General features: G+C 56.7%; 1 protein-coding gene across 4 annotated transcripts in view; it reads left to right on the forward strand.

Moving 5' to 3' along the window:
* The window catches only part of CEP152 (centrosomal protein 152), a 45,336-nt gene that overhangs the window by 7,280 nt on the left and 14,518 nt on the right, over positions 1 to 23,538 (forward strand). For 3 of the 4 annotated variants that reach the window (XM_029070856.2, XM_039912861.1, XM_039912860.1), the window contains 14 exons: positions 4,958 to 5,061; positions 5,341 to 5,404; positions 5,501 to 5,767; positions 6,999 to 7,170; positions 8,443 to 8,583; positions 10,123 to 10,262; positions 10,400 to 10,600; positions 11,940 to 12,087; positions 14,842 to 14,933; positions 17,161 to 17,324; positions 20,719 to 20,923; positions 21,353 to 21,475; positions 21,883 to 21,992; positions 22,396 to 22,524. In XM_029070856.2, the coding sequence (XP_028926689.1) occupies positions 4,958 to 5,061; positions 5,341 to 5,404; positions 5,501 to 5,767; positions 6,999 to 7,170; positions 8,443 to 8,583; positions 10,123 to 10,262; positions 10,400 to 10,600; positions 11,940 to 12,087; positions 14,842 to 14,933; positions 17,161 to 17,324; positions 20,719 to 20,923; positions 21,353 to 21,475; positions 21,883 to 21,992; positions 22,396 to 22,524 (2,060 nt within the window). Of the gene's footprint in view, positions 1 to 1,947; positions 2,672 to 4,957; positions 5,062 to 5,340; positions 5,405 to 5,500; positions 5,768 to 6,998; positions 7,171 to 8,442; positions 8,584 to 10,122; positions 10,263 to 10,399; positions 10,601 to 11,939; positions 12,088 to 14,841; positions 14,934 to 17,160; positions 17,325 to 20,718; positions 20,924 to 21,352; positions 21,476 to 21,882; positions 21,993 to 22,395; positions 22,525 to 23,538 lie in introns of those variants that run through there. The other variant, XM_029070857.2, reaches the window with a different exon arrangement.

The raw sequence follows: 23,538 nt of genomic DNA on the forward strand, positions 1-23,538 counted from the left end.
TTCCTGTCTCTGACACCCTCTGATGCTTTCCTGGGGGAATCCCCCTTGTGGATCCCGACGTTGGGGGACGGAGGCGATCGAGGTGTGCCTCTCCAGGGTGGCTAAAGCAGTGGGCAACCTCTTCTGAGGGGGGATGGGTTTTAAAGGCGAGAGAGAGAGAGAGAGAGAGAGAGTGTGAGAGAGAGTGAGTGTGTGCGTATGTGTGTTTGGTGGTGGCGGCCGAAGCAGTGGGCCTGGATCTATAAGAGCCTTGTCCAAGAGGGCAGAAGGCCCAGGCGCAGGGTGGCCATTTCCCCCTTTAGTGTCAGCCTCCCACCACTGGCTGCTGCTGCCGCCATCTCTCTCCTCTCAGGGTCTGCAAGTCCCTCCGTGCTCTCTGGCCACGTGTCTTCCAAGAAGCCGGGGGGGGGGGGGGCAGGAGAGAAGTGCCAGTTGCCCGTGGTGCCGCGGGTGCTCCACCTTGTTCCCCGGGGCCTCCCCGCATGCCGCCTCCATCCCTGGCATCTGGCAGAGAGGGAGGATCCTCCTGTCATATTAAGGAACCTGCCTCAGGAATCTCTGTCCAGACTCGGCGGCAGAGCAGCTCTCGCACTTTCTCGTGCTCTCCTCTCACTTGCGTACTCTCTCACGCTCTCCTCTGGCTGGTGTGGTTTCTCGTGCTCTCCTCTCGCTGGTGTGCTTTCTCCGGACTTTCTTGCTTGCCCACTCTTGTGCTGTCTTGTGTGCTTTTTGACGCTGTTCCTGCTCACGTGCTCTAATGCTCTCCTCTCACTTGCACGTTCTCATGCCCATCTCTTGCTTGCACATTCTCATGCTGTCTTCTTGCTCGCATATTCTCGTGCTCTCTTGCTCGCGAGTTCTCATACTCCGATCACATGTTCTCATGCTCTCTCGCCCGCGTGCTCTCTCGTGCCCTCCTCTCGCTCCCGTGCTCTTGTGCTTTCTCTTTGTATACGCTCGTGCTCGCTTGTGCACTTTTTTGCTCACGCGCTCTCTTGCTCACCTTTCTCTTGCCTGTAGTCTTGCGCTTGCCTCTCGCTCGTGTGCTCTCTCTCACGTTCTCTCGTGTGTACTGTCACCTCTGGCTGTTAGGGTCCCGAAGGGGCACGGAGGGCAGCCAGCGACTGGGCATGCCGGAAGCTGGCACTGTGCCCAGGGCGGGGGCCGCCTCCTCCCTGGCCTTGTGTCCTGTTCTGTCCTCAGGGAGACGTCTCTGCCAGAGAGCCGTCTGCAGATTTTTGTTTGGTGAGATGAAGGGAAAATATTTCTGATGCTCTGAACATGATGGAATTTAGAACCTGGCAGCAAAAAGCCCCTAAGCAGTTTGCATGTGGCTCTGAGTCATCCTGGAGGCCATGGGCTCTCTCTCTCTCTTTTTCTCTCTCCCTTTCTGTCTCTCTCTCCGTCTCCCCCTCCCCACCTCTTTACCACAGAGTCAGCTTAGCACATCTCTCTCGTCCCTGGAACCCTCCCACCCAGCCCCGAGTGACCTCGCTCTATGCGGGAACCCCTCTCTCGCCCCCCCCGTCTTAGTCCTTAGTCCCTTCTGGCGGCCTAGCCCCCTTAGCAGCCCGGCCTGGGCCGAGGCTGGCAGCCGCCCCGGCCATTGAGCTCTGGGGCAGGAGTCGGAAGAGGGACGAGCGTCCTCTGCTCTCGACCCGGAGAAAACGTGCCGCCCAGTTGCGGAGGAGCTTCCCAGCGCCCTCCGTCGATCACCCCCAAGGAGGAGGCTGGCTTCCTGGGGGCAGGGTTGGAGGAGAACCGGGGAATGGGGGCAGGATCGACGGAGGGCTTTACCTAGTGGGCCGGGGCCGGCGTGGGGGAGAGGGAGGGATGATCCCAGAGCCTGAGCCTCAGCGTGGGAGCCCGTTCATCCCCTCAACTGTCCGGTTGTTGGTTGTTGTAACGAGCAGCACCTGTGAGGCTCGGAGCCCTCCCCGGCCGGGCTGGCGGCCGCCGCCCCTGGCTTTCTCCGGGAGAGCTACGGCCCGGTCGTCTTCCCGACCGTCGTCGGGGGGCGGCCGGCCCGCCGGCCGGGGATGTGGAGCTCTACGGTTCCCCGCTCCGTCCCGTCTCTCCTCCCTTCTCCTCCGGCTGTGGGGAACGGTTCCCCGCCCGGCCGCAGCATCTCAGGGGAGTGGGATCTCTTTATGCCCGCGAGGCCGGGCTGTGGGCAGTGAGTTCGACTCCGAGGTGGCCTTCGGGACCCTCGCCTTCACCCGTCCGGGCCCGAGGCTGGGCTGAGTTGATGTGGTCGAGAGCCTCGGCGGGGTTGGGGGAGGACGTACACCGTAGATTTCAAAGTGGATTTAGAATGTTTGCGAGGCCGCGGGTGGGGGTGGCCCGCTAGCCCGTGGGCTTCCTGGGGCTTTCCGCTCCTGTCGCCCGTCCCACACCCGTTCGTTTCCGCGCAGTAGCGACCCTGAAGGAAGCGGAGGTCTCGGGACCCCGGGGAGAGTCCAGTGGGGCCCCAGTAGCTTCCGCGCGTGCCCGGAAGCAGAGAGGCGGCGGCGGCGACATGCTCTGCAGCCCCCACCGGGAGCAGAGTGGTGGCAGGTTCTGTAGCCCCTGCCAGGTGGAGGCCCAAGGCCTGGAGGTCTTGGGCCCTGGACCCGACCTCCCCGAAGGGGTAGAGGAAAGCGTATGTTCCATCCGGCGGTCCTTACTTCAGGTAACGGTGGAATGTCGGTGGGGGTCGCTCTCTCCGTGCGCGCGCGCGCGTATGTGTGCGTGCCCATGAGCAGGGCAGTTGCCTGGGCGGGGGCTGAACCCCCAGGCACTCACCACCAGATGGAACTGCTTCCCGAGAGAGCTGGGCACTGTGGATTTTCCCTCTTGTGAAGTCTCACACCTATCGAGCCCCCAGGGGCTTCCGGCTTCGTTGCAAGCCATAATGTCGCATCTGGCCGGCTTCTCCATTTTCAGCTAATCCCAGGCCGGGGCAGATGCCGCCGCCCGCCCTCGCCCGCCCCGGCCACCTCCCTCCCGACGGCCGCCTGCCCACTCGGCCGGCAGGAGGCAGGCGGACCTCAGCTCCTTCCGATTCTCCCGATCTCCAGGCCGGCCGAGCGGGGCGGTGTCCTCTTTCTCCTCTCCTCCCCTCTCCCCGCCTTCCCCTTCCCTCACGCTCACTAGGGAACTGCCGAAGTCCTCCGGGTTTCGGCTCAGGGTCCGCGTCACCCTTTTCGAGTCCAAGTGCTTATCCTAGCTCCCGCCCAGCCCTAGGGGGCCTGACCCTCACGAAGCCACCTCCTCCACCCGCCCTCCCTCCCTCCGCATGGCTGAGCGAGGAAGGAGATGGGACAAGGATGCCGAGTGGCCATCTCGGCTTTGTTTTTGGGCTCCCGGGCGTGGCAGGGCGGAGGGCAAGCCAAGCCAGGCAGGAGTCACCCGAAGGGGCCTCGGTCGGGTCTTCCTCTGCCGCCGTAGCCAGGGGCAGCCGACTGCTACCTACTCTGGAGGCCACTCGCCAGATGATGAGGAATTTGGGGGGGGGGGGGGCGGGGCCCTGGTCTTGTTTCTCTTGATGTGCCCGCTGGGCTCAGGTTAGGGCATCGGGGGCCCCGCTGCGGTTGGACCCAGACAGTGGATGAGTGAAAGGGCTCGGGGCTCTTCTCCCCACCCCCGACCCATCCTCTGGGTCGCTTCTCTCCCAATTCCAGCAGAGTCGGCCAGCCTCCTCTGCAACAGCAGGACCGGAGGAAGAGGGGAGAGGCCGGGCTCCCCGGGGAAGAGGCCCCCGGTGGCTTTCCGCCCTCTGATGCGGCTGTGACCCTTCCGAGGCCCGGGCTGGGTTTGGGGCGGCTTTCCGGGTGGGAAGAAAGAGATTTATGTCTTGCCCGGAGAAACGGGTGAAATAGGAGAGTCTGCAGAAGGCCGGCTCCTCCTTCCCGGAAATGATGTGGCTCAAATCCCTCCAGCCCTTTCTCTACCTCGCTTCTCCTGGCCCCCCTCCCCCTCCCGCCACCCCCGCTCTGCCCGGAGGGGCAGCCGGACTGCTGACCCAGCCGTGTGAGTGTCAGGAGGGGCCGGCGGAACTCAGGCCCCGAGTTGGGCAAGCAGACTCCGACCCTGACCTGTCTAGGCTCGGCCAGGCGGCTGGTGAGAGTCCGGACCTCGCCTGACTCGATGGGAAGCGCGTGGGCTTGGGAGTCAGAGGCCGTGGGTTCTACTCCCAGCTCTCCCACTTGTCTGCTGTGTGACCTTGGGCGAGTCACAACTTCTCTGTGCCTCTGTTACCTCATCTGTAAAATGGGGATTAAGACTGTGAGCCCCACGTGGGACAGCCTGATTACCTTGATTCGACCCCAGTGCGTAGAACGGCGCTTGGCACGTAGTAAGCGCTTAACAAATACCATTATTATTATTAGTATTGTTATCCTCCGCCATGGGAATCCTGGCAGAATCCCTTCCAAGCCCGCCGTCTGCTCCCGCGCCCCCAGACTCACCGATCCTCCTGCCACCGGATCTGCTCTGGCTCGCCCGCCCCTGAAAAGTCTCTTTCCCTAGCTCTGATACTGTTAGGGTCTGAAAATGGGGGGAGTGAGCGGAAGTGTGAAAGGAGGGTTCCGCTCCCCGCCGCCTACATTAGGGGCCTGCCTACGTGCACCTCTTCAAGATGATCTCATCTTGCTTCTCAGAAGCCATCAACCTCCTAGCGCCCCGGCTTTCAACAGCCTTCTGGACTGGAACAGACACTGTCTCCTTGCCCACCATCTTGGAGTTCAGTGGACTGACATTCAGGCCCTCAGTCGATCAGTCACCGGGTGGACCTGATGGAATTCACAGAAGGAGTCAGCAGAATCGGGAGGGGAGGATTGTTTCCAAACCTAAGTTTTGGCTGCTCTATGCTGAGCTTTTTTTCTTCGAGATACTTGCCTTATCCTGTTCCATGCCATCCCAAACCTCCAGTCCCTTGGGCCGACACATTTCATTAATTCCGAACTTCATCTTTCAGCTGCAACAATTACTGACCGATCTTCCCCATGATATGCTGGACGATGACCTCTCTTCTCCAGAGCTCAACTCTTCTCGCTGCAGTGAGGAGATCCCAGCCGGGCAGTAAGAAAAGAACATTTTCCCGTGCTCCTTTGAGCATCTTTAGACTACTGGGCTGAAGTTTCTTGCTCTTGTCAGAGAGAGCCCTTAGGTGTTAAAGGAGAAAGTTTCATTTGTCCCATCAGAAAAGTGAAACTGGGAAGATATGCACGTTTGGGCAATGCATGCTAGAGTTACTAGAGCTAGAGAGAGAGAGTGTGTGTGTGTATGTGTGCACATGCACTTGTGTGTCCAAGCATTCCAGAGGGAGAGCGGTACAGTTTGGGTGTTTTCTCTCTCAAGAACTCATCCGTCCTGGGAGCAGATCACCTGGAATGAGCATCCGGTGCTGCCTTCCCCACCAAACGTGAGTTCTGGGAGCGGTGGGGCTGGGAGTGACTTTTTGGGACCCAGGCCGGGTGCGAATTGTGGCCTGAGACCTCCCTCCGTACTCTGGTAACAGGGCTACGAAGACGGCCCGGATCTGTACCCGCGGGACAGCGGTGTGGACGGCTGGACCCAGCCTCCCGGTGACCACGAGGGCTACGGTGCCGGGAGGCCCCGGGACGGGGTGAACGGGGGTGGGCTCGGCCCACCCGTCCATCTGGAACACAGTGACTTGTATCACCTCCCGGAAGACTTCAGACCGTTCACTGGGGCTCCGGAAGAATTTCCAAGACAACAAAGCCCAATCGGACACTTTCCGGATGCTCAGAGGGAGCAATTTCAGGTACAAAGTTAAGGCGGCTGCTTTTGAAGAGGGGCTGTTGCCTCGGTTTCAGCTGGCCACACTTGAGTCGGCTTGGGCGCTGATCCGTCGGCGGGCCGGGCTACTTTCCGTTTGAGGCCCTGGCCAGCGGGCCCCCTGGCAAGGGCAGTCCTGTGTCAGGGACTGCAGGAAGGGGAGCCAGTTCAATGCCGAGCGGGCAGCCCGCATCCCGGCCTCGTAAGGGTGGCGTTGGCTGGCTGTCCGGGGCCGTGCGGAGGGAACTGGCCCAGCGGAAGAACTGACCAAAGCCTTGGCCTCCTGGCCTCTGCTGGGAGCCTCTTTCCCTTCTTCCCGTCTCCCACACCGGCATCCCGCTCTCTTTCCCCTCCGGATCTGGGAGAGTTCCATCGAGGGAGGAGACACGATCCCGGCCCTCAAGACGCTTACGGTTTTCTGGGTGCAGAGCACTGGACTGAGCACTGGGGAGAGGGCCATCGTAGTAGTAGACGCAATTCCTGCCTTCAAGGTGCTTACAGTCCATCGTGTGCAGAGCCCTGGACTGAGTACTGGGGAGAAGACCATCAAGGTGATCCCTACCCTCGGGTAGCAGCAGGCTCCAGAGAATTGGTCGAGAGAGTGCAGATGGCTCAGCGTAAACCGTTGACACCAAGAAAGAATAAGTCAAACACAGGGTCTTATGACGGTGCTGAGTCTCAGGTTGCTGGGAGAAGATCTTTTTGTGTGCCCTCTCTCCACTTGTGAACTCGCCAAGCAGCACTATGTCCCCCACCCACTGGCTGAGGGGAAGGGGGCGATGTCTACCATTCTTCATATTCATTCAAGAGTATTTTATTGAGCCCTTACTATGTGCAGAGAACTGTACTAAGCCCTTGGAATGTACAATTCGGCCACAGATAGAGACCATCCCTGCCCATTGACGAGCTCAGAGTCTAAAAAGTCTAGTCATATGAAGGCCGACCTTTCCCTCCCACTCAGGATTCGTCCTCAAGGGTACCGGGAGGGGTGTTCTGTGGGGGTCCCACTTGCCGTGAAGCCTCGCCTGGGCCCGGAGGTGTCGCTGACACCCCGGTCCGTACCGGGCGCAAGGAAAACAATCCCACGAAGCCACAGCGAATCTGTGTGAATCGTCACTTGAACCTACCGTGAACCCCTGAGGGGACGGACGGTTGATCCCGGGAGGACCGTGAGACGAATCTTTTAATCGCGGGTTTCATTTTTTATCTCGCCGCAGCCATTTGGACCGTCCCGGGTTCCCGGCGGCCAGCCCCTGGGGCCATATAAAGTGTCCTACAGACCATACTCGGCCCCCACCCAGCACGATGGCCCTTTGACCCAGGACAAGGAGGCAAGAAAGAAGGGAATATTTGAAGAGTTGCAACAAGAATTTTTGGGACTTACTGAACGTAAGCATAACTTTTAAAGACTCCTCTTCCTCAGATTCTTTAGTTGTGCCAGTTGAAGTCTGGTCCTGCAGCATCTTTCATCATTCATTGCTCCCTTACCAGATTTATCAGTGAATGAAAATTTGGGGTTGGGCAGGGAGCTGTGTGAATAGATTGGAGAATCCCTGGGAATGGATTGAGGAAAGCTTCCAGATGAATTAATTAATTAAGACGCAGCATGGCACAGTGGATAGAGCACAGGCCTGGGAGTCAGAAGGTCATTGGTTCTAATCCTGGTTCCGCCACCGGTCTGCTGTGTGATCTTGGGCAAGTCACTTCATTTCTCTGTGCCTCAGTTACCTCCTCTGTAAAATGGGGATTGAGACTGTGAGTCCCATATGGGACAGGGACCGTGTCCAACTCGATTTTCCTGTATCCACCCCAGCGCTTATTACCTAACACACAGTAAGCGCTTAACAAATACCATCATCATCATCATCATCATTGTTATTATTACTAATAACTCGTAGACCCCGAGCCGGTTGGAAGGGATGGTCTGCGGGGACCCCGAGATTGCTTTTCTGAGCTCGATAACGGATGATGATTTTCCCGGTCTTCCCTCCTCCCCCCGGTCCGGGCTCACCCACTACATCCGCACCCGCTCGGTCAGCTCAGGGTGACCTTCCAGCGGGCAGACTGTCCCCCCTGCCCCCGTGGGGCCCGGCTCACCGTCGAAGCACGCTATGGGCAGGGATAGTGTCTGTTTATTGTTATCCTGTACTCTCCCAAACACTTATCACAGTGCTCTGCATACAGTATGTGCTCAATAAATACGATGGAGTGAATGAATGAAAGAGCTCCCCAAGGTCTCCTCCCGCTTACTTGGGATTCGTATTTCATCCAAGCAGTCCTAATCTCTTGTCTGGACTGCGCTTTGGGCTGGTCAATCAATCAGTCAGTCCGTGGTATCTATTGAGCACTTACTCAGTGTAGAGTACTGTACTAAGTACTTGGTAAAGTACAATACAGTAGAGTTGGCAGCCCAGATCCCTACCCTCAAGGAGCTTACAGTCTAGACAGGGAGACAGACATTAAAATATAAATAGGGGAAGTGCCGGGGGACTGAGCATAGGGTATCAATTGCTTAGGGGATAGTAAGCGCTCACTTGTTCTGCTTGGGAGAGTACAGTAATTAGTAGACACGATCTCTGCCCTGAAAGTGCTTCCAGTCCCCTAGGTAGGCCAGGCTGCCCTGTTCCTGCCTCACTCCATTTTCTCTTCATCCCATGACAGAATCAGCTGAAAACATGCAGGTTCTTCAACTCCAAGTGCTTAACAAAGCCAAAGGGAGGCAACTGGAAGAACTCGGTGAAAAGCTGGAAGAGAGTGGACGCCAGGTCAGGTACCTGAACCACCAGCTCGCAATGGTCAGAGGTAAGCGGGTTGGTGCGGCCCCTCCCGATTCACCGCGGGCCGGGACTCCTCGTTGGGGGCTGGGGGCTGACAGGAACCGCTTCGTGTTTCTGGCCTAGACTTCTGGGGGCAAGATCCTTTTCAAAGAACCTGATGGGAGGGATAGACGTTTCTCAAAGTCTTTCTAAATCTCAGAGAGGTTTGAGATGACGCATCTAGTTGGACGATGCTCTCTGGTGTCAAAGTCTGCAGAGGAGTGGCATCACCTGCTCTGACTACCTATGAGTTACAGGCCTTCGAGCCTGATCTGAGTGTTTGAGTATGAGGGAACATCCTGCCTGGAGAGAAACAGGAAACCAAGTTTATGAAGTGGAAATACTGAACGACTGCCTCTGACTCTAAACAGAGTCCCTGGGGGTTTGGGAGTCGGTTCACCCCTCCCATGGTCAGTGAATCAATCAGTCACCTGGGCTCAGAGCTAGGGAGAGTATAGTATGGTAGAGTTGATAGACATGATCCCTGCCCTCAAGGAGCTTACAGTCTAAGGGCGGAGATAGACATAAAAATAAATGACAGAGGGGAGAGGGCAGATTTTAAGGATATTTACATAAGCGCCGTGGGATGGGGTGGGGCGAGTGTCGGAGTACGTAAGAGCACAGGTGATGCAGTAGGGAGGGCGAGTAGGTGGGGAGACGAGGGCTGATCAGGTAAGGTCTCTTGGAGGAGATGTGATTTTTGGATGGCTTTGAAGATGGGGACAGCGGCAGTCTCTTGGCTATGAAGGGGAAGACTGTTCCAGCGCAGGGGGAGGATGTGGGTGGGGGAGAGACAGATGAAACTGTGAGGCAAAGCAGCTGCAGTGCCAGGGAAAGGTGAAGGCGAGAAGGGGGCAGGAGATCCCAGGGTGCTGGAGGGGCGAGGGACCCACGGGTGAGGGTTAAAGTGCTCCCTGGGCAGGGAGTGGCGGAGTGGAACGGAGCTCGGGACCGAGACCTCTGGGCGGCAGGTCCCGTGGAGATGGTGAGTGGGCCCCAACTGGGGCCTGGGACCTCGGGGCAGCAGGTCTGGGGGAGCAGGGAAGCGGGTCGGAGATCGGGACCGGACAGCTAAGGGGGTGGCGGACTGGGCCAGACCTTGGGACCCGGACATCTGGGCAACAGAGCATGCCGGAGCTCAGCAGCGGTACCTCTGGGCAGCCGGGCCAGAGGAGGGATGGAGCGGGCTGGAGCTTGGGATCGGGATCTCTGGGCAGCAGGGCCAGGGGAGCAGGATGGGACTTGGGACTTGGATCTCTGGGTGGCAGGTGCCCGCATTGGCTGCTCGATCTTCTCCAGGGCCAGCTGACTCTCCAGACCCAGGCATCCGGCAGAGGTGCAGGGTCTCCTCCTCGGCCCTCCTGGCCCCGCTGAGTGGTCGGCTGTCGGTCTGTCGGTCACTGGGCCACGGGCCGCCTAAGTCAGGGCGGGTCGATGGGTCTGTCCCCAGCCGCCGACTGGGGTCCCAGTAGCTGAGACGGCCTGGGCGAGGGCTTTCGCCCACTGAAATATTCTCTTTCCTTAGACGAAAAGGCTGGTTTGACTCTCAGCCTCCAGGAGACTCAGAAACTCTTTCAGAACGGAAAGGAGAGAGAGGTGCAGCTAGAAGGCCAAGTAAAGATCCTGGAGACTGAAATCCAGACACTGCGGACCAATGAGGAGCAGGTGATTATTTTCGCTTGCCACTCCCGCACCCGGGGAGGGAGAGCTCTCCCGGGGAATTCACGGGCAAGCCGGCCGCAGCTCCCGCGGGTTGTCCGACGGAATCGCCGGCCCCGCTCCAGAGTCCGTCCGTTCCTCAGGTGGCGCAGAAGGCCGGGGCGGCCGAGGCGGCGGTGGAGAGCCTGCAGCAACAGCTGGCCGAGCTGCGCCGCACCGACACCCTGCAGCGGGCACGGGAGCGGCACGAGGCGGTCGTCACCGCCCTCCGGCGCAAGCACGAGGAGCAGGCGTCGTCTCTGCAGCGGGAGCTGGAGGTGGCCAGGGTGTCTCTGCAAGAGCAGGTGAAGAGGCCTGACCCCGAGGGGCTGTCCGATGTCCGCCCGCAAGGCAGCGTGGGAGCGGGGGTGCTGGTTTGCCCCAAAAGAGGACTGAGGGTGGGGCGACAACTGCCCTTTGTTGGGTCCTGAGGCCCGAGGTCCCGGCCGGCCAGACCTCATTGAGTAGGCTGGGCCTCAGGATGGCTGGAGGTTGACTGGGGGGAGAGAAATGAGATGTGGAATGCTCTCATGGCTTGTTTGAACTCAGTCGGAGCCTGGTCCTCCTCCACATGGCTGGGTGGCCGCCGGGGGTTGGGGGCTGCGGACTGACCCGGGGAGCGGGGGGAAGCCAGCTCTCTCCAGCACGTGCTCCAAGGGTGGACTTGACCTAACCTAGCTTGTGATTGCTCCTAGTGGGCCAGTTCGCTTCCCCGCTGCCGAGATCTCCCAGTCCCCTCCGTGTCGGGGGTGGGGCGAGATGGAGAGTGTGCTTCCCCACCTACTCTCTCTGCTGGCATTGCAGGGAGATGTTCCAGGCCCCCTCAGGGAGGCCTCCCTCGTTGCCTGCCTTTCTCGGCACCCAGGATGGGTCGGCTTTTCCGGCCAACAGTACCTCCCCCGTTTCCCACCACGATCTTCCCCTGGTCCTCCCCTGGGCCTCCGACACCCCGTGGCCAATCACCGAGAATTAGGTTCTTGGTAGCCGGAGGCCCAGGTCCTCCTCGCGCAGCACAAAAGACGCCGCAACTCTCCGCCCACTGCACTGACCCCCCGCAGTCACCGTCTTGGAGATTGTCAGGGGAGGGGGCCGGAGGGAAGAGGTGAGGATTTTCCTCAGTCCCTCAGATTCGAACGAGAGGCTCATCGGAGACGGGGGAAGCCCGTAATTTGCTTTTGTATCTAATCACACTCCAGTTTCCCGTAGAAGGGTTCCTGAGGCCGAGCGGTGAAGGCCAGGTCCTTCCTGCTGTCCATCAGATCCTGCTGTCAATCAGCAGCGTGACCCACTGGATAGGGCACGGGCCTGGGAGTCAGAAGGACCTGGCTTCAAATTGCGGCTCCACCACTTGTCTGCTGAGTGACCTTGGGCAAGTCACTTCACTTCTCTGTGCCTCGGTTGCCCCGTCTATAAAATGGAGATTAAGACTGTGAGCTCCATGTGGGACATGGAACGTGTCCAACCTGGTTAGCTTGAATCTCCCCTAGCACTTAGTACAGAACCTGGTATATAGTAATCGCTTAACAAGCGCAATAAAAAAAAAATCCAATGTCCGTTGACTTGCCTCCTGGGCACCCATGGCCAGCCGGGTCCTTGGAGTACCACGGAAGTCAGGATGACCGCTCGAAAAATCTTTCCTTCTAGAAAGACCTCTGCTGTCGCCTGGAGGCTCACGTGAAGCAGGCTGAGAGACTGCACGAAGAGAGTAAGCTAGAGAAAAGTGAAATCATCAGCCGCCTCTCCCGGAGTCTGGAGGAGAGTCAGCAGCAGTGTGCCAATTTGCTGCGGACAGGTGAGGCTCTGGGCCTGGGCGGGTCAGATTTCAAGACTTGGGCCCTCCTTGACTTGCCTCTGCAAAGGGGAACCTGAAAGGTGATCTGGGGTGCAGCCCCTCATCCAGTTGGAGGTGGGGCCCCAGCAGCCGCCCATCCAGTTAGGGGCCGGAGACACATTACAAAACTGAAACACCTTTCAGTAAACGTAGTCAGCCCCTGGTCCAGGCCCCTGGCCCTGACAGACCTAGGCAACAAGCGGAAGAACCGGGTGTAATAGTAACAACAATAATAATGACAGAACTTGTTAAAGGCTTATTATGTGCAGAGCGCTATAATAAACGCTTGGGAAAGTACAATAAAGCAGTTGGTAGATCCAAATCCTACCCAAAAGGAGCTTACAATCTTCCAAGGAAGATGGACATTAAAATGGATGAGGGATAAGGGAAAGAGTAGAGTATAAGACTAGTTACATAAGTAAGAATATTTACATGAGTAGAATGTTTTCATAAGTTAAGATAAATCAGGTCAGGCACAGTCCCCGTGTCTCATGGGGCTCACAGTCTCTTTCCAATTGGAGGGAGACCAGGTATTTAATCCCCATTTTGAGATGAGGGAACCGAGGAGCCACGGAGTTAGATGACTCCAGCACCAGCTCTCTCACTGGGCCCCGATCTCGTGTGCCTCGCTGCTGACCCCTTCACACCTCCCTCTCCCTCCCCCGTCCACAAATGCCAGACCACCGCTCTCCCCATCTTCAAAGCCTTATTAAGGTCACGTGTCCTCCAGTAGGCCTTTCCCAATTAAGCCCTCTTTTCCATGAGTCCCTCTCCCTTTGGCTTCATCTATTTACTTGGATCTGTAACCTTTGGGCATTTAGTATTTGCAGATATGTACATACCGGCAAATTATTTATATTAATGACTGTCTCCCCTTCTAGACAGGGAATGTATCTACCAACCCTGTTAGACTGTACTCTCCCTACTGCTTAGAACAGTCCTGTGCACACAATAAGCCCTCAGAAAGTCCCACCGATCGGTTGATTTTTTATCCCGCTCTGCCCCCTGCCTGCTGTGTGACCTTGGGCAAGTCACTTAACTTCTTTGTGCCTCAATTTCCTCGTCTGTAAAATAGGGATTTAGTGTCTGCTGTTCTCTCCCTCTTAGACTGTGAGCCCCATGTGGGATAGGGACCCTGCTTATCTGCTTATCTTATACCTGCTCCTGCACTCTGATAATGCTTGGCACATAGCACTTAACAAAATTCCACAATTACTAAATCATTGCAAGGAGGAAGGAGGCAGATGATGGGGCAGAGTAGTGATCGAGCAGGGTCGCAGCTGAGTCCCTGTCGTTTCTGAGTCACCGGTCGGGGGCCCGACGGAGGGAGCTGGGGTTCCTGCCCCTACAGCTGGGTTTGCACCATCAACCAGTCGGGCTAGGCCTAGACCCGCCTCGTCCGCCTCGTCTCTCCACCCCAAGTGAGCCCAGCAGGACCAGCACATGGTCTTCCGGACCACTGAGAGTGCCGGCTCAGCGGGCCCCCAGGAGAAGACCAGAGGAGAGCAGGAGCTCGGCCTCCCTCAGGCTTGCCAAACCCAAAAGGGGCCACTTCCACTCGTCCAGCCGGGGAGGTGGGGGATGGGGAAAAAGCATATCCTTTGTAGAGAGGGTTCTCGACCAGCCCCTCTGGGAGGCCAGTCAGAGCGTTGCACAGCCCCCCAGCGCTGTCCCACCCATGGGAGCGGGCTAAATCCCTCGTCACACAGACGAGAACCTCTGCTGGTGAACTCTCGTCACGCATTCTCCGCCATGACTGGCTCTGAATCCTGCCTCGTCTACTTAATGGACTGTCTTCCAGCTTCTGGTGAGCTGAGAGAGAAAAGTAAATATTTGACCCATTTTGACCGCAATCCTTTATTTTGAAGCAAGAAGTTAAAAATCGTCTGGAGGAACTTAAGCAGGTGGGCACCGGGCAAGGCCCTGCATCTGAGCAGCATCTCGGCAGTGTCCGTGATGTTTCTCTCACAGGAAGCTTTTCTGGTTGGGCCTGCTTAGCCCAGGGGAATTATGGAGATGGGGAGGGGAGGGGGTTGAGCATCTGTCCAGTTGTCTCGCTTCACGTAGATTGCCCATCAGGCCCGAGGAGGGATTTAATCTGGGGCCTTGGCCTCTTTTATCACTCAACCAATCAATAGTATTTATTGAGTGCTCACTTTGTGCAGAGCACTGTACTAAGCAAGTGGCAGAGTACAAAAGAATTAGCGGATACGTTCCCCGCCCATATGAGCTTACAGTCTAGAGGGGCTTACAGTGGTCTCCCTTGGGCCACCCGCTCCAGGTGCCCTTACCTACCGGCCCGGACTTCGGATTTCCTGGGGCCTTGGCCCTTTTCCATTCATTCTTGCCAGACTCGGTCTAAGGTGTAGGTGGCTGTCACATGGGTGGCGAGTGAGATGGGGGGTTTCATATTCCTCCAGGACCCGAGGGGAATGGGTTTGAAAACGCAAACCCGTGCTGGGTCCGAAACGGGCCGGAATCTGCGGGGTGGAGCGAGGCCCGCCCGCGTTCTCCCCGTACCTCCCACCTGCTGGTGGGCTTTTCCTGCATGTGGGTTCTTACCTGGTTGGAGATTGCTCAAGTTGAAAGTCCAGATTTTGGGCCCGATTATTAGGGTCTCTTCAGAACAGTGGAAAAAATGGAGTTTAAAGCTAGGTCCTTGGTCTGTCTGTCTCCCACTGACTGGGTGTGTCTCCCTCCGCCCTCTCCCCACAGGCCCGGTCCAGGAGGTGGGGCAGCTCCGCTTCCAGCTCCAGCAGGCTCAAGCCGCGCGGTCCCTTAGTGACAGCATGAACAAGGCTCTGCAGGTGAGTGAGGCCGTGGGAGCCCAGGCCCTGAGGGGGATGGGGCGAGGATCGGTCCGTGTCATGTTGATGGAGCGCCCGTTAGATGCCGAGCGCCTTGCTAAGCACTGAGCAAAATATAAGATCATTCAATAGTATTTAGTTCATCGAAGGTTTTTACCAAATGTCTCTTGAGCACTGAGCACTGTATAAAGTGCTTCAGAGATTTTACACATGGTCCTCGCCTCAAGGAGCTCAGACTGCAAGGGAGACAGGCAGGTAGACAAACAGGGAGCAGGTGACAGATAGGCAGGCAGTGTATCAACTGAGCTAGCTGACTAAATAGATTCTTTGTTTGACGGCGTGCCTGGGGATTTAGGGCCGAGGTCGGAGGAAATCCACAAGTCCTAAGGGTGCCTGTTGGGGTCACTTGACTTGAAGTGTTGTGGATTCATCAGGGAAAGTTCCCTGGAGAAGGTGGGTTTTTCGGAAGGCCGTGTGGTCGGGGAGAGAGCGGTGGCCTGGCGGATCTGGAGATGGGGACGGGGGCGTTGACAGTGGGGTACAGTTAAAAGGGGAGCCAGGAAGAGTAGAGAAAGATGGCGGTCAGCCTTGAAGCCGGTGAATATCAGATTCTGCTCCGCACGAGGAGCCGTTGGAGGTTTCTACGAGGGGCATGGCTCTGGTGATGATCCAGATATTGGTGTGGAGGATGGGCAGCATGATGAGGATGGCTGGAGGCCGGAGAGAGGGAGGGAGTGAGGGGACTGATCCACTCGCCCAGACGTACCGGGACAGCAGCCGAGACCAGGGAAGGGGCCGTTCGTGGAAGAGAAAGGCGGAACTGGCAGGACGATTAAATGACATACGATCCCTGGCTCACAACAAGAAGCAGAAAGATAGATTGTAAGAACACTATGATTCCCAGATCTTCCTCTCCAGCCCAGACCTCCTGCCTCCTCTTCTGTAGTCTTGCATTTTCTCCTGCCTTCAGGGCATCTCTGCGTGTATGTCTTGCGGACACTGCAGACTTAACAAGTCCCGAACAGAACTCCTCTTCCCAGCCAAACCCTGTCCTCTCCAATGACTCTTCCACCACTGTAGACGACGCCACTATCCTCCCTGCCTCACAAGCTTCTAACCTCAGCGTTATTCTCAACTCATCTCTCTCATTCAACCCACATCTTCAGTCTGTCACCAAATCCTTTGAGTTCCACCTTCATGCTTCCTCTAGAATATGCCCTTTCCTCTCCATTCAAACTGTGTTCCCCTTGGACACTTTGATACCCACCCCACCCACAGCCCCACAGCATTCATGTAAGGATCCTTTACCATTTCCCGTAACTGTAGCGACGTCTATCTCCCCATCTAGACTGTAAGCCTCGTGGCCAGGCCAACTCAGTTGTATTGCGCTCTCCCAAGGGCTTAGTACGGTGCTCAAATACCATTGACTGGTGGATATGATCACAGTGCTACAATAAGTAACAGATAATCAGAAAGTAAGGACACTGAGGTAATAATTCTATGACAAGTAACAGTGAATGTGTCTGTTGTTATAGAGTACTCTCCCAAGCACTTAGTACAGAGCTTTGCACGCAGTAAGCACTCAGTAAGTACTAATGAATAATCAGCAAGTGAGAACTACTAAGAGAAGAATACTGCGATAAGTATATGATGAAGAGGGGAGCCCTCCAGACCCTTCCAGACCCTCCCGACCCCAGGATGCCAGTCCTCAGACCTCAGCCTCCCCTACGCTTGGAATGTTGTGGAGGGTCCTATTGGAGATGGGGATTTCCCAAGGCGGTGGTCTGGGGGCTGGGAGGGACAGGGTCTGGTCGGGGGAAAGGGCTCCGTGTCTTAAGGAGCCGCGGGGTCCCAGGGTCTCGCTCCTGTGGCCCTGGAGGCAGATCCGGGGATGGGACGGCACTGGAAAGATCGGTGGTGGAAGTAGTCCACCCCCAACCACCCCACAGAGACTCACCTGGGTCCGTAGTTGCACCTCTCTTGGTTGCTGCTCGGATCTCTTCGGGCCTCAGACCGGAACCTTGGGCTCTGCCTACACGGGGGCCTGACCTGCGGCCTTGCCACTTTCCCTGGAGTCCTAGCCCTTCCCCAGACCTCTGCCTGGGGGGCTTGTAGGAACATCTGACAGAGGGTGACTGGACACGGCGGGTCTCACTGCCTTCACCAACTGACCGAGCGCTCCAGGTGGAAAATCGAACCGTCTACGAGTCCTGTGTTTGTGCTTTAGGAAGAGCTGACGGAACTGAAAGAGGAACTCGCTCTCTATGAATCTGCTGCCAAGCTTGGCGTCTTCCCAGATGATACAGGGGCAGAGGCGAATGCAGATCTGACGGACTCTTACGTGGATTTGGGGATTAAGCAAGCCGGCGGGAGAGAGCCGGCGCTTCCCAGGTACGGCCCGGGACCCGTTTCTGGGCCACGGTGACAGTGGCTGGGGGCGCTCCCGGCCCCAGGAGCTGGGGTTCGGGGCAGCCGTCAGTGCAGCCCAAGTGGGCTCCAGAGCCCCGTGGTGCTCCCGGCAACAGGGCCGGAGTCAAGCACCCGGACGTGCCGAAGTGTAATTTCGGAGGGCCGGATCAGAGGAGGTTTGAAATGAATTGGGGCAGAAGCCCCTGGGGAGGATGGGATTGAAGATGGGGAGGTTGTACAAGACTGTGGACAAGAGAATGATTTTGCATGGGGCCACAGGGCAGGTCAGGAGGCTTATGGCCGGAGACTGGGACTTCAGAGTTGATGAGGTTAGAGATGGTACAGTCGCTGTTGAGGATGAGAGCCAACATGGATCTCAGTTGGTGAGTGGTTGAAGTAGGGTGGAGCAGGAGGTGGCCGAATAGAAAGACCCTGGGGGTTAAAGGTCCTGGTTTCCAATCCTCACTCTGCCACTTTTGTCTGCTGTATGATCTTGGGGAAGTCACTTGAATTATCTTCGTCAGTTTCCTCATCTGTACAACGGGGATTCAATACCTGTTCTTGCTTAGATTTTGAGTCCCATGTGGGACAGGGACTGTGACCTGATGATGTCATAGCTACCCCAACCCTTGCTATGGTGCTTGGTATATACTAAGCGCCATACGATTACCACGGTGACGGTTATCATTATTATTATTATTGCTGTTACTGAGGAGGGAGAGGGAATGGGCGGCTGGAAGGTCATCGGGAGTGTCCATGCGGGTGTTGAAGTCCCTGAGGATCAGTGTAGGGATGGAGGAAGGGAGCAGGAAGGAGAGGAGGCATCAAAATGGTTCACTAAGTGAAGGAGGGGCCAGGAGCCAGTAAATGGTGGGGGCGAAACTAGCGATTCAGGCAAGACCTGTGTATGGCCAAGCTGGGAGTGCACCAGGGGGTCCTTGATGGCTTCCATGGACACCCCGTGGACCCACCCCGGATGTGATCCCAAAGTTCCTGGGCAAGATATTCTGCCCCCAGGGTGGAAAAGATCTGTTTCGACATGCCGCGTCATTCTCCGTGGCCGTCGGCTGGGGCCTTTGTGCTCTACTGACGGAGCTTTCAGTAGTTATTGCACGGCAGAGCCAGAGCTCCGTGATCCTCCCTGAGGCCACCTCTCTACTCCTTCTACTACTCCTTACTGAGCACCTACTGCCCACCGACCATATTCTGAGCTCTGAGGGAAATACCCCAGGGAGAAACGTCGCACTGGGCCCTGGCCCCAGGGGCTCACAATCTAAGAGACCAGGGGAGGGGCGCAGAAAAAAAGAGGAAACAACCAAAACTGAAGTGAACGGGAAAGGTGAGGATGCCAACCGTAGGTGCCTTCGCCGGCTCGGGGGAGAGGCTCTGAGCCCAGCCCTCCAGGACTTGGATTCTACAGTGTGGGAATGAGACCAAGTTAGGCATCAGTGATATGTGTTGCCGCCGCTTTAAGAACCGAGCAGCCGGACGCTAAACGGAGTCCTGAAATGATCCCCGTGTGGCTTTGAAACAGGATTTCCTCTGGGTGTGTGAAACCAGGAAAACTAAATCTCAAACGGTTTCATCGGCTTCCCCTGCAATCTATTCATTCAGCCAAAGCTCGGCTTCAAAATTGTGTTTAGAAGTGCAATCCCCATGGCAACCTTGCCTTTCCTCGGGCGGGTCTGCAAGCAGGGACTCCCCTGGAGGCCGGGGCATCGGGTCCCTCCGGGAGCCTGGGCCTGAACGGCCCCAAGGGCTCCTGCAGACTGTCTGGGCCCCCGCCTCAGTCCCCGGCGGGGAGAAGATGGCGGCCTTGGGTCTCCCTCGGGAGCTCGCCGACGTGCTCTGGCCCCAGATCGTGATGTTGAGTGCAGAGCCTGGACTGGCCCAGGCATCTATCTCCAGGAATGACCCAGGAAGGTCTTGCTTATTTATGTCTGACCCTAATCCCTCCTGCTTTTGTGTGAGCCCGTTTCCTCTGGCGTGATGGGCATGGATGGCAAGTGGTCAGTCATCTTCCAGGAATGATCTTTGTAGGCTAGACCTCCGCCTTCTTTTCTGGTTCCAAGCCCCTAATTTAATTCGCCTGGCTCCATGGGGACAGATTCCTGCCCCTGCACGCTCTGTGAGGCTCCGACTCTCCAGAGCCTCTCTCTGCTCTGTGCCCGGCATTCCCTTGGCACCCGTGCATTTCTTTTTCGCTGACTGGTCTTTGCTGAGCAGAGCTATGCTTTGCCGCTCTGAGGGGTGCGCCAGACCCGTCTTTAGTACTCCAGGTCAGGTCGGAGATGACAGGTGACAGCCCAGACTCTGGTGACGAGGGTTGGGCGGAGCCAAAGGGCAGGCGGAGCGGTGGGATGGGCGGAGCTGAGGGTGGCCACCCAGATTTTGCCACTGAGGAGTGGGCAGAGCCAAGAGCAGCAGCTCTCTGCCACGTTTGTGTGCAAGGAAAATTGATTCTTGGGAGTTTGGGGCTGCACCTGGGCGGAACAATTCGCTAAAGAATTGTAGCAAGAAGCGGGCTGGGGCCGAAAGCCACTCTTTCCGACTCTGGGATCGGTTCTTGGGGCTGGCTGGTGTTGGTGACATGCTGCCGTGTCTACACCGGGGGGGGCGAAGAGCGGTAGTCCACTCCAGAGACGGCTTTGAGGTAGACACAGTAAGTGTCAAACTGTGGGTGAGCTCTCCAAGCTGGGACAATCCCTTACCCCCGAGGCTGGCGGGTGAAAAATCCTGGCCGACTCTCTGGCCTCTGGCTTTAGGTGGCCGAGCCAGCCAACTCCTTCATTTCTCCGTCCTCTTCGGTGGATGCGGCCTGGTGGTGCTTGGTCTTTGTCACTCAACTCTGACTCATCCCCCTCTAGACTGTAAGCTCCTTGTGGGCAGGGAATATGTCTGCCAATTCTGTTGTATTGTTCCCTCCCCAGCACTTAGTACAGTACACTGCACACAGTAAGAGCTCAATCAATACTACTGATTGATGGACCACGCAGCAGGCATCTGGTCTATGCTGGGAGCCAGCTCCGGTCACGTAGAGGCTTGACTTGGGGTTGATTGTCCAGAGAATCAAGGTGGCCTAGTGGCTAGAGACCAAGCCAGAGCATCAGAACAACTTGTGTTCTGATTCCGACTCGGCCACTGTCTACTGTGTGACCTTGGACAAGTCACCTCTCTTCTGTGCCTCAGTCATCTCAACCGTAAAATGGGGATTAAGACTATGAGTCCCACGTGAGGCATGGATTGTGTCCAACCTGATTAGCTCGTAACTACCCTCTTGCCTAGGGCAGTGCCTTGCAGAAAGTTAGTGCTTAACAAATACCATAAAAAAAGACTCAGCCGATTAAGAGGGGAAGTCTTTTTTTTTTGCCCACAGCTCACTGCAGCCAGCAGACCTGGACCTGGGGCTGACTCCAGAGCAAGTGGTCCTGAAGCTGAGAGCCGACCTGCAGCGGTTGATGAGCAGCCACCGGCTCAAGTGCCGCTTGGTGTCTCAGCTCCAGCAACAGCTCCGATCTTTCCGAGCAGCGGTAGAAGATTCCGGCCCACTGGCCAGAGGCGGGAAAACGAGAGAGGTGGAGGTTTGTATGGGGAAAAGCCACAACATTGGGCTTCTTGAAGCATCATGCCCACTCAGTAGGACCTCCCCTCCGTTGGCTACCCATTGCCTTCTACCAGTTCTCTCCTAACTTATGTGCCCTCTTCACCAACAGCTCTCTGAGCTGTCCCTCAAGGGCTCAATACTGGGCTGTGCACACAGCCGGTGCTCAGTAAATACCACTGACTGAGGCCCTTCCGCCCCCACTGTCACTCATCTCTTGTCAGGTAGGAAGCCGTGAGTGCCTGGGGGTGTGGGTCAATCCCCCGCCCTCACCGGAGTCCCAATCAATCCTTCACCGCAAGGGATGCGGTGATGCCGGCGGCGGTGCTGGAGCAGTGGTCCCGTTCCGGGCCAGGGCCGCACCTGGGACGCGCAGACCGCAACCCAGCAGCCCCTGCTTCCTTTCCAGATGGAAACGGGGGACGAGGGGAACTCCTCACCTAGTGGACTCTGTTCAGCCCCGAGTCAAGCCATCAGAGAAGACCATCAGCAACTTAAGAATGAAATTCAAATTTTGCAACAAGAAATTGTGGTGAGTGCTGTTGGTTTTCTTCAATTTGGTGGGCATTCTAATAGAACCTTTATTTAGGATGAAGAGAAGTGAATTGCACTCTAGAGGTGAAACCACAAAAGATAGTAACTTGTGGGCCTCTCCCTCTAGACCGTAAGCTCGTTGTGGGCAGGGAATGTGTCGGTTTATTGTTATATGCTTCCCGGTACTTAGTACAGTGCTCTGCACGCAGTAAGCACTCAATAAATACGATTGACTGGCTGGGCAAGTCTTCTCTTCCCAGGGGGCCTGGGGCACTGTGGGGAGTGGAAAGGACCCGGGCCCCACTTCTCTCAAGACCTAGTGGAGAAAGAGGAAAGCAGGTCATTATCCACGAGGGGAGCGAACACATGTTCTCCCCAGTCACCCCGTGCTTTCTGCATCCCCAGGAGCGTAAAGCGGCTGAAGAGAAATTGAAAACTACCAACCAGGACTTGTGCAATCAGATTAGGCAGATGATCCATGACTTTGATCGAGATAAACAGGAAGCCATAGAGAGGTGAGTAGACACTACGTTGCCTTGGTTGTTTGAGGGAATGAGCCTAGCGAGGGAGCTTCCTGCCTTTCTCCACTTATCTATCTGTTTGGTTAGTTGGAGGTGGGAAGTGGGGGAGATGCAGGCATGTGGGCACTGGGTCAGACCACCACCTCTGCTAGGTGCCATTCTCCGGGTCCCAGAATTCTGTCCGAATATGGGGCTTTGGTTAAAGGCCTTGGCCGTGGAGATGGGTCTTGGGCTCAGGCTTAGTCAAAGCTCAAGATGCTGTGGGGAAAATGCCCGCTCCTCCAGGGCGAGGGAGCTAGGCGCAGCAGGGCTGTGGATCACCAGCAAGGGGAAAGCAGGTAGGACGGAGGCAGCGGCTCAGGGCTTTCCCTCTTCCGGCTGCCTGGCCTCTCCATAGGTGTGAGAGAACTTACCAACAGCATCATGAGGTGGTGAAGGCCCAAGTGCGGGAAGCCCTGTTAGCCAAGCACTGTCAGGAAAAGGAGCGGCTGCTCGCGGCCCATGAGGACAAGCGGCTGCAGCTCAGGTAATGATAATAATGACAGTTGGGCTATCTAAGTGCTTACTGTGTGCCGTGCACTGTACTAAGCGCTGGGGGGTGGATACACTCTAGTCGGGTTGGATACGGTCCCGGTCGCACACGGGACCCACAGTCTTAATCCCCATTTTACAGATGAGGCAACAAGCATAGAGAAGTGAGGTGACTTGCCCAAGGCCACACAGCGGACAAGTGGCAGAGCTGAGATTAGAGCCCGTGACCTTCTGACTCCCGGGCCCGTGCTAAAGCGTGCAGCTGGCGCTGGTGTTAGTAGTAATAGCATTAAGAATAGTAGTAATAATGGTGATGATTGTGGTTTTGGTTCCGTGCTTACTAAGTGCCATGCTGTGCTAAACACTGGGGTGGACACAAGATAAATCAGCCACAGGCCCTGTCCCACTGGGCCTGGGTCCCGAGGCGGCTGCCGTGAACTCCTGTGGCTGCCGTTCTGGGTTCAGTGGTGCTGCAGCTACCTGGACCCCGGCTTTGCCCTCCCCAACTCCCAGAGCCGGTGGCCCCCTCTAGACTGGGAGCTCTTTCCGGTCAGGGAGCGTGCCTACCAACTCTGTTGTATTGTACTCTTCCGAGTGCTTTGTAGAGTGCTCTGCACACAGTAAGTGCTCAGTAAATACCATTGACCGATTGGCTGCTTTTGGCAAAAGCGGTTTCTGCAGACCGAGATGGTTCCAGCTATGTGCTGTGAGTGTGTGTCCCTCTCTCTCTTCTTGCCGCTGTGAGTCTCTCTGTCTCTTTATCCCGGCTCTATTCTTCTGGCTTGGGAGTAATAATAATTATGGCATTTTTTAAGCGCTCACTATGTGCCAAGCGCTGTTCTAAGCGCTGGAGGGGGATACAAGGTAATCCCGTTGTCCCACATGGGTCTCACGGTCTTAATTCCCATTTTACAGATGAGGTAACTGAGGCCCAGAGAAGGTAAGTGACTTACCCGAAGTCCCACAGCTGACACGTGGCAGAGCCGGCATTAGAACCCATATCCTCTAA

This window comes from Ornithorhynchus anatinus, chromosome 8 (genome assembly GCF_004115215.2).
Source record: "Ornithorhynchus anatinus isolate Pmale09 chromosome 8, mOrnAna1.pri.v4, whole genome shotgun sequence".
In the NCBI taxonomy this organism is placed as follows: Eukaryota; Metazoa; Chordata; class Mammalia; order Monotremata; family Ornithorhynchidae; genus Ornithorhynchus; species Ornithorhynchus anatinus.